This window comes from Cyphomyrmex costatus, unplaced genomic scaffold (assembly GCF_001594065.2).
Source record: "Cyphomyrmex costatus isolate MS0001 unplaced genomic scaffold, Ccosl1.0 scaffold58, whole genome shotgun sequence".
Lineage (NCBI taxonomy): Eukaryota > Metazoa > Arthropoda > Insecta > Hymenoptera > Formicidae > Cyphomyrmex > Cyphomyrmex costatus.
In genome coordinates, this window is record NW_017279979.1 from 122,696 (window position 1) to 132,752 (window position 10,057).

A 10,057-nucleotide genomic window follows, 5' to 3' on the forward strand; every position below is an offset into this window, starting at 1 on the left:
CGATAATTTTACGAGCCGGCCAGTTTAAATTATCACTATCAGATAAGATCACGCATGTGCAACTGTCCTATACGGTTCTTATCCCCATTTCAACGTACACTCTGTATCATCAGATTAGATAAAGAGGGCTTGGTTCTGCTTCGGAATCAAACCTCGGCGTAAGTTTCATTTTGTTACGTACGTTTTCACAGCAAAAGGCAAGTGCTGAGAAGTGCAAACATGGTGTCCCTGCAGACTATCGCGAGTATAGTGATCAAAGTGCTAAAATTGGTGAGAAGATTGTATTTTGGATTTCGTATAGTAATCGTGAAAAGTGAATATCTAAGAAAAAACGAAAGAGAGAGAGAAAGAGAGAGAAAGATAGAGAGAGAGAGAGAATCCATAAAATATCTTATTCCATGTAGTGTATAACGATATCTTCTTTTTATCAGTTTGGAATTCTTGGTTTAGTATAAATTCAATGTATAATATGTACATCTAATTAAACGAGTAAAAATCGAAGAATTTAATTAATTTATAACTACACGATCTAATGTCATCCATTTTACATTCAATTTTAAATTATTTCTTAATTAGATTTTATTTCAATATCTTTTGTAGGTATTTTTTATATAAACTATTAATTAAATATTTAATAAAAGGATAAAATTTATTGAATTGAACAATCATTAAAAAATTCATAATTAATTTGACAAATTTTTGAATGTGCAAACTATAATATAACAGTGAGTACTTTTTTCTTATGATATGTTATATGTAATATATAAAACATTGAAGAAAATGATAAAATGATAAAACGTACAACAAAATTTCAGTGTAGAGAAAACTTCTTCAATATGTAAGAAAGTAATATGAATGTGATACATGTTGTAATGAGTACATAAATTGTTTAATTAATGTAGTCAGTAAATTCTCTCTCTCAATCATGGATAATGAAGAAAAAACGTAGAAAAATCATCAGACACTCATTCAAGGGATGTATGAATCATTTCTATTGCCCTTATCGGTCTGCGATAACGTACGATGTTTAGCAAGCGTTACGACGTTGTCGCTTCTATATTGCACGAAACTACAGAGCGTCCCAGAAAATCTCTTTACAATGAGAATGAGTCTCTACTATATCTTGGTATCACATTTGCTTTCGATCAACTCTTTCGTATAATTTTTAATTTTTTAGTATAAATTTTTCGATCTCAAAATAAAATTTTATGTTCCAAAAACATAAAATTATATTTATTTAAAAAATAAATTTTTATCATTCGTTTACTTTTATTAAACATTTAAACGTATGTTGTTACAAAATATTTATATAGTTGTAAAAAAAAGATAATTTAGACAATAAATTTACTACTAACAAATTGCTTCATTATCATTATATAAGTTCTGGAATTTCACTTATAGATAGCAAAATGTTAATAGTTTACCTATAGATTTGAGCAGAATATTTTGCGGTAGAGATTGACATCAACTGTCTCTGTATGAAGTTCGTATATTTAGCCAGCATAATGTTCACATAATTTGACAGCAAATTGTTAATAGAAATCGGGCAAACTCTGTCACTTCGTAATCATTGAAAGATTTTCTAGTAAAAGAAGGAAAATCAGAATATCTATTATAATATTATATTTTCAATTTATAAAGATTTCTCTTTTAATATTTTCCAGATTTATAAGTTTTTTTTCGAAATTGTATTGGATTGAAAAAAAAGTTCTGCAGTTTTTGTGTTAGCTGAAAACTATATATATATTATTCAATATCTTCGTCAAAAATGAACAAAATTTAAATTAAAAAAAAAAAGGTTTTAAAGCTTGAAATCTCAAATTTAAAAGGTTTTTACAATTTTTTAGTTCATGTGAATTAGATAATTTTTACATATAGAAAATTACAAACTGTAAAAAGGGAAATTTTTTTCTCTTATTTTGTAGGTCTGTCATGTATCAACAAAGAATTTGCAAAAATGTTTGACTATCTAATGTAAAAGCTTAAAGTTTTTTCTAAAAATTTGTTTTAAAAAAAATGTTTCTACGATTTTTTGTTTCTGAGTTATTCATAAGTTAAGGGAGGAATGAGATAAAAAGAACATTTTAATTTTAATTGTTCATAACTCCGTTAAAAATTATTGTACAAAAATTACATCTTAGAATAAATGTTAAAAAAACTTCAAATATTTTTTTATAATATATATATGAATTCATCCATAAGTGTAAGTTAATATTCAAAATTTCAGCAATATCGGAGTGCAAATATTAGTTAAATTCAACTCAATATATATGTGTGTGTTACATTGTAGAATGCAAATATATTTTCAACCTTCTCAAGGCAGGAAAAAAAACATTAGCTTCAACACTAGTTCTTATCAAAAATTCTGATGTGTGAAGTACTCCATACACTCCTCACAAAAGTTGGTGCCCATGATCAGTATGGGAGAAGAGCGCCCCTCTCCTACATGAACTCTCTTGTCGATATTATATGATCAGTCCTAGGAACGCACCGAATCGTAATATTATCGAATATCGAATATCTGCAGAAAAGAATGTAACATCGGATATCCGATATTACCCAGGAAGATAATTTTTCGAATTAGACATCCGATATTTTCCGGATTCTGAGACAAGTTCAGTTGAAAAGAATAGAAGTCATCGCAATGACGTAAACTTTCAATATAAAATTTTAGTCAAATATATTGCCGGACACTAATGATATCCGACTATCCGATCAAATAGTACCGAATAATACGGATTGGATATTTACCGGATATCCGGTGTATACCTAATCAGTATCTCTCCCTACTCTCTTAATTCTCGTGGAGTGAAATCTCGCTTAAAAAGACTAAAAATGGAATTAGTTTTGAAAAAAGAATGAAAATACTATTACTCTTGTTCAAGAGTTTTCCCTCTTTCGAGGATCTTAGTCTCTTTTTATGGAGTGTTTCATCTATCCTTTTTTAGATAGTTTCATTTACACTCCAAAAAAAGAATTTCGCTCCTTTGGAGTGAATCTCATTCCGAAAGAGTAAATCTCACTTTAAGGGCAAAAAACGGTCTTAATTTAACATTCTCCTTTGTCGATTTATCGCAGGTTATCAATCTCATCATATTGATCCTCTACCGCACAGGATTCGGTGGCGAGTTTCTAGGCGTTGGTGGAACCTGGAACTTGAATGAAGACAAGAATCCCGATGCCGAAATCGTCGCTTCCGGCGTATTCGTCGGATTCTTCATCTACACGAGCGTCGTTCTTATCAGCTACTGTTTTGGCAATTCTGATCACAAAAAGACTCTTGTTGTATGTATTTGTTTTTATCATTTTGCTCTTTATTTTATAAACTTTGATTGAACAGTTCGAAAATAAATATATATAATATATTCTATTATTATTATTATTATTATTATTATTAGATTAATAACAAATATATAATAGTAATGAATAATTAAATAAATTATTAAGATAATATATTTTATAATATTTCACACAAAATGCTTTTATTTATTAATACCCTTATTTTATTAAATATGTTATTCATTTAATTTATGATGTTATTATATTACATTTTAATTTAAGATTACGTTTCAAATCTAACAATAATCGGGGTGTAGTTTGTAGAATTGGAAAATATAATATACCAAAAAATTTACCCAGTAAGAAATGATTCGTCAAATTGATATCGAATCGACATTGGTATAATTTCGATATGATTTTAGCAATTTGTTTATTGTGTAACATTTTGCAAAACAATATTCAAAGATTCAGATTTAAGTGTCATTTTTAATATACAAAACATGTTAAAAGCAACAATTAAGCATCAAACACACATTTTCTCTTCATCCTAAAAAGATTAATAGTATTCGCAAAGTTCGACGATAATTTAAAAAAAATTTTGGAACAATTTTATCAAAATATATCATCCTTTTTAAAGGAAATCATTATGAACTTCGTCGGGACTTTCATGTTTGTGGCTGTGGGTGGAACGGCACTACATTATTGGCATGGTTATATACCTGAGCAGAAATACATATATGATGCATCAGAGAGACAGGTAAGTCGAATCTCTAATTTAAAAATGTATATAGATAAATTGTATCGTATTAAACTCGAAAAATTAATAATTTCAGATTGGTTTAGCCGTGGGCTCGTTGTGCGTTTTAGAAGGTGCAGCATACTTAATTGATTTAATACTAAGTTTCCTTCATTACGCTAAGGAAGAATTTTAATAATATAGAACGAAGAGTATTACAAAAGTTAAACATCGTTTTAATATTTACGACAAATTTTCCGTTTCATTCCATCAACACCAGTTGCTACAATTAACAATATATGTATACCAAAGAAAAATTTCACATATTAAACTCTATCACGTTCTCATTGCCTTCGACAATACTTATATTATTAATCACGTTTTTCTGCATAAAAATTTTTCTCTTCGCAGAAAATACAAAAACCTCGTCCTTCTTTGAAGAGAGACAAAGTTTTCCTCATTGTACGTTTTTATACATACATATTTATTCATATATATCTAGTTCTCATTGAAAATATATACTGAAAAAAAAAGATTAGCTGCTGCAGCAAATTACATGATAAAATATGGCATAGCATTTTTAAGTGACTATAGCATCCAATTTTTTGTTGTGTTAGCGTATCCGCAATGTCAATATAGGATTTCGTAGCATTAAGCTAACATAATCAAAAATTGGTTGTTGCAACCAATTAAAAACGCTATGCCATAATTAGCCAATCTTTTCTTTCAGTACTGCATGTAACATATAATACAGAATAAAATTTATAACAAAATTTGTAATAAAATTATTTAAAATATATTTTGTGTACATTTTGAACTCTCATTTATACCACAGTTTTTCGCTATAACGTCGTCTGCATCGTGGGTTTTTCTGCCAGTATCAAATTTCTCTTATTAAAAGTTGTAAAAAATTGAAAAAAATTTTTTATTGTTTTACATTTTTACTTTGTATTTCAAACTTTTTTGAACTTACATTATTGTTTTCTTTTATATATAAGTACAGAATTAGAAAACAGAAATTTTTTAGTTGTTAAAAACTATAATTTTTTAATTCGTAATGTTTAATTGCTCGGCAAGCAAATCTACCCGCTTTGCCGATTTAAAGTCGTTTTTCTTTCAGTGTGCTCATTCGCTCAGCAAGCCGCTTTACCGACTTGAACTCGTAGTCAATTGTCAAGCTGGTTCTACATTAGTCGCATCGCAGCGTCACAAGCGTGTCGCAAGTGTTGTCCAAACAGAGTCAAGCTAGCTTGATGTTGATTGGACCGTATCGCTTGCGATGCTGCGATGCGACTAATGTGGAACCAGCTTGACAATTGACGAGTTCAAGTCGGTAAAACGGCTTGCTGAGCGAATGAACACACTGAAAGAAAAACGAATTTAAATCGGCAAAGCGGGTAGATTTGCTTGCCGAGTAATTAAACATAAATTAGTTGGATACAGGTAAGAATTAATGTAGAATCAGCTTCACGTGCTTTTTGCTAACGCGGGCTTTCACGAAATGCTCATGACTTATCACCTGCTCGCAGATAGCAATAAACTTATTAAATGTTATTATGATCATCCGTATACAATCTCACCTTGTTACTTACTTTTTTTTAGGATCCCCGACTTCCCTCCCTAATCTATCTATGTTATAGCTATTTGAAATTTTAATTGTTTCTTGACAGACCTATACGATGCAGACAGAAGATTATAAATTTTCATTGTAATGAAGACACTCTTCATTTGTTATCATTCGTATTTATTGTCATTCGTATCTCTATATTATCTTATAAATGAACATTTATTAATTTGTTTTTCAAGAAAGAGAAAAACTCTGTATACATAATCCTTTGGAGAAACTTAATGCTACAAGTATTAAATTGGTTAGATTAATTATATTTATTCTTATTAAGTATTAATAAAGCATTGTGTTGTTAGTGTTTTTAATCGCTGTGCTTGTTTTAGTATCGAAACATTACTGTGTCTCCTGATACTTAAAATAACCTAGAATCTAGATAGTTAAGTTCCTTATTCCTTTTAAGAAAAAAAAACCAATTGGTTTTTCGAAATTGACACAAATTTCTTTTCAGTTGATATATTTAAAAATGGTTACAATACTTATATAAGAGGGAACTGTTGCTTGAGTATTGCAAGATGTTTGCAATACTCGGTGACAATAAAAATCGACAATCTAGTAGATAAAATCGATCGGAAGCTGCTTTTCTTAATATTACCGATAATTTAAGCAATTTGTTATCTGAGAATACAGTATTAATCAATTTAATACTATTATAAATATTGTGTTTTTCTCTAAGAAGTTATTATATCATTGACTATTGCATTATGAAAATTTTAATTAAAGATAACTTTTGTACAAAAAGAATGTACATACCAAAAACTGCATCAGAGATTCGTACAACCTTTCTTTTTAATATTTTAAATCTTTTAAATCTTTTTTTTTAAAGAAACTGAGTATTTTAGGTTATTTTTGCATTTCGACGCCTATGGAAATTTATTTCTCCTTGACATGTCTGGTACTTTTTCCCGCGTCTAGTCGAACGACCGATAATACATATCGGGTGATATGTATATGTATGTAGTTCCCTTCGTTTAACGATGCTCAATCACGGAAACTAAAGAAATACGGAGAAAAAACGTAGAAAAAGTACCTAAAAAAAAATAACTCATTTTCGAAATAAATGACTCCTTAATGTTTCACCGGATGATTTCATCATGGGCCCTTTAAGATCCCGTCGTGCGCACCAATTAATCTACTTGACCTAGCGATTGTCGCAGATGACCGACACGACTACACATCCACCCACGAGTCGGGCATATAATCACGTTAATTATGGAGATCATGCCTAATTTGACTAAATCATAAATTTAGTATATAGTAGAATAAATAATCCCTTGAATAAGTATAAATAATTACTGAGAAAGAAAAAAGGTGTTTAAAATCAACCATAATTCAAGAAATGAAACTTTTTTGTATTTGTGACTCTGAAATTGTGTTCTAAATACATATAATCAGAAATCTAAACATGAATATAACCGTTGAAAAGTAACTGCAATCACGTACTCTTCGTAAATGTTTCATTGAGGACGAGTTGACATAGATACCTTATACGTAGTAATCACAATATATATTATAGAAAGTAAGAAATTCTAGTATGTCATATGGTATACTAGTATGTCATGTACAACGTGCGGATCGATTCCACGAAGATTCATTTTTAGTAATGTTGATTACAGCGAGTACTTATAGACTACAAAAGTTACAAGTTGAACGGTTGTACTCTCATTATAATAACATTTTCTTTTACAGCAACGCAAAACCGATAGTCGAAAGGAAAAACAATTTGTGTGCAAATTCAGACAACACAGACTATTCATGATAAATATTTATTACTATTAATTTTTTGAAATGTTATATAAATATTAAATAAATATGAACAACCCCACAATAACAATAAAATTTCTTAATCACTGCATTTTAATCGTATTTTATATAATTGAGATTTTACTTATTGCGCTCCCAGAGTTAAGAAGAGCTTATTAATTATAAAATCCAATAGAATGTCTAGTAATTCAAATTGTTTACTAATCTAGCGAGTTAAAAATAACCGTTCCGCCTTAATTACGTAAGGCGATAATAAGCGCGCATTCGCGTGTAATGCGATAGCGAACCTTTTCGATACGCACACCAGGCAGGCAACCCGTGGAATTACGACGCGTGTCCTTGCACCGCTGCAACGTCAAAATAACGTCATGAAATAGGATCGAGTGCGTTTCCAGCGAAGCAAATCGCTCTCGCGGAAATTCATTGTGAATTTTATAACTCCCGCTGAATTTGCGTCGCGTGCAGTAGCTTTTCGATACTAATGTATGACGAGTTATGTGGAGTAAAATGTTCAGCAAACTATTCAAAATTACGAATATTAATATGAAGAATATTAGCTTACAATTAGAAGACCGGAACAAAAAGTACTGGAACAAAAGATTGTTTATAAGAATGTATACTGAGAAAAAATTTATTAAATTTTATTAAATATTTTTTTGAATAGTCCTAGTGGAATATTTATTTACGATAATTATTTAGATAATTGAAAAAAATGATAAATCAAGCTAATGGTTTTTTTATCTAATAAATATGTGTTTATATTTATTAAGTATTCCGTTAAGACTATTCAAAGAAATATTTATTAAAGTTTAGTAAATTTTTTCACAGTGTATTATATGATTTTCAGTTTTTACTATATATTTGTGATACTTTTATCAGATAAGCTAATCACATTAAAAAGTTAGTTAATTTTGAATTTGTAATTGCGAAAGAATTTTTATACAGAGTGACAAAGAAATATAGAAACCCTGAAAATTTTCGAAAAAATTCGAAGATACTACAAAATTCAGGTCTGATCATTATGATTTCGAATGAAATCATAATGATCAGAACTGAATTTTGAAAGGGACATATTTTGGTCATATTTTCTTTCTAAATCTAAATAAAGGCTCCCATATTTATGATAAAATTTTTTAATTGATATTGGCTAATATTGGCTTTTTTTACTAGCTTTTTAATTAATACTTTTGGCTAATATATAGTGTATACAACCAAACATTTTTAAGAGATTCTAAAATAAAGTTCGAATCCAGATAGGATTACGTGACAAATTGTGTACATGCATATAACATCAATGTAGTAATATGTATTATGTAGTGATGTGCCGATAACACGTAAATCATACGTGTAAGTCTTATTTATTGAATCAATAAAACAACGATTTCATTACTGATATCACATAAAAGTATCAACTTTTAACTTTAAATGCATTTTATTTTAATATAATTCTAGTTTTCTCTCTCTCTCTCTCTCTCTCTCTCTCTCTATGAGATATAGCAACTTGAAAATAGCTTAATTGTTTTTCGTACCAATGAATACAATGTCTAAAATCGACGTGTAAGACGATTTTTAAACCAGCGGAATACAATGATAGTTTTTTTTGCTAGCTGGATTAAATTCTTTCCACCGATTGCGATGCTGACAGTGTCATCGTGTGCCGTCAGCTTGAAATATCCTTCAGAGTTTTCTGTATTTTTAAGATGTTGATTTTAAATATTTTGTTGGGAGATGTAATACATAAAAAAAAGTTGTATATTTATTTTATTTTAATATTCTATTTTAATACTGGATTATATAAAAAAAAAAGATCAATATGCTTTTGTACTTATATACATAATACAATTACATATAATATTATATAAAAAAAAAAGTCTTTTGTTGCCCAGTATTGTATTACAAAATTAACAAAATAGATATTTACATAAGAAAAAAGCCATTATCAAATTGCTATATCATGAAAGAAAAAATTATACTAAAACAAAATAAAATGCTAACAAAACAAAATTTTACAGCTAAGAGAGAGGATTGATATTTTCGCACAAAATTAACAAGATTAGGTTATTTTGGTGTAAGATACAATTTCAGTATTGACCAATGTAATTATGGAGATTTTCCTTCTTTTCTTAAACATATCCTTTATCTCCATGTCTTTCATTATGATAGTCTCTGCATAAAATTATTAGAATTAGAAATTTATAATTTCTGTATGAAAATGAAAATTATATACGTTACTTACATACATATAAATGTCATATGTATACAGTTTGATGACAAAAGGTCAATTTTTAAAAACAATATTATACAATTTTATAATTAGAATAAAAATGTTTTCATATATATTACCTTATTAACTTATATTTTTTAAAAACGTGTCTATTTTAATTCAAGTTCTAAAGCTTCTATCGAGTTGTCGTATTAATTTTTGATAAAAAATTTGTAACTTTTTCATATAATTTCTTCATGTTGTTAAAAAAAAAATGCATGTAATACATCCTTAAATTAGCTTGCTACATGAAACTGGAACGAAGATGCTTCAACGCGCGTCCTGACTTATGAAGCATCATCGTCACTACGCACGTTTAATCGGTGACGTAATAGGGCGTGCACGAGAAGAAAATACTTGGCGCGCGTCCGTGACACATTGGCGGTATAGG

The 10,057-nt window shown here is 28.9% G+C and overlaps 2 protein-coding genes across 2 annotated transcripts in view; one reads left to right on the forward strand and one right to left on the reverse strand.

Moving 5' to 3' along the window:
* Adsl (adenylosuccinate lyase) overlaps positions 1-10,057 on the reverse strand; it is a 48,033-nt gene that overhangs the window by 3,942 nt on the left and 34,034 nt on the right. The window lies entirely within an intron of this gene.
* Positions 169-4,284, forward strand: Ssk (smooth septate junction protein snakeskin). The gene is made up of 4 exons (XM_018546724.1): positions 169-270; positions 3,079-3,285; positions 3,917-4,036; positions 4,113-4,284. The coding sequence occupies exons 1-4, from the start codon at positions 220-222 to the stop codon at positions 4,209-4,211; spliced, it is 477 nt and encodes a 158-aa protein (XP_018402226.1). The 5' UTR covers positions 169-219; the 3' UTR covers positions 4,212-4,284.

Coding starts and splice junctions, on each gene's coding strand:
- Ssk (XM_018546724.1), top strand. CDS start 220: ATGGTGTCCCTGCAGACTATCGCGAGTATAGTGATCAAAGTGCTAAAA. Junction 271..3,078: donor TGATCAAAGTGCTAAAATTG/GTGAGAAGATTG, acceptor GATTTATCGCAG/GTTATCAATCTCATCATATT. Junction 4,037..4,112: donor ATGATGCATCAGAGAGACAG/GTAAGTCGAATC, acceptor TAATAATTTCAG/ATTGGTTTAGCCGTGGGCTC.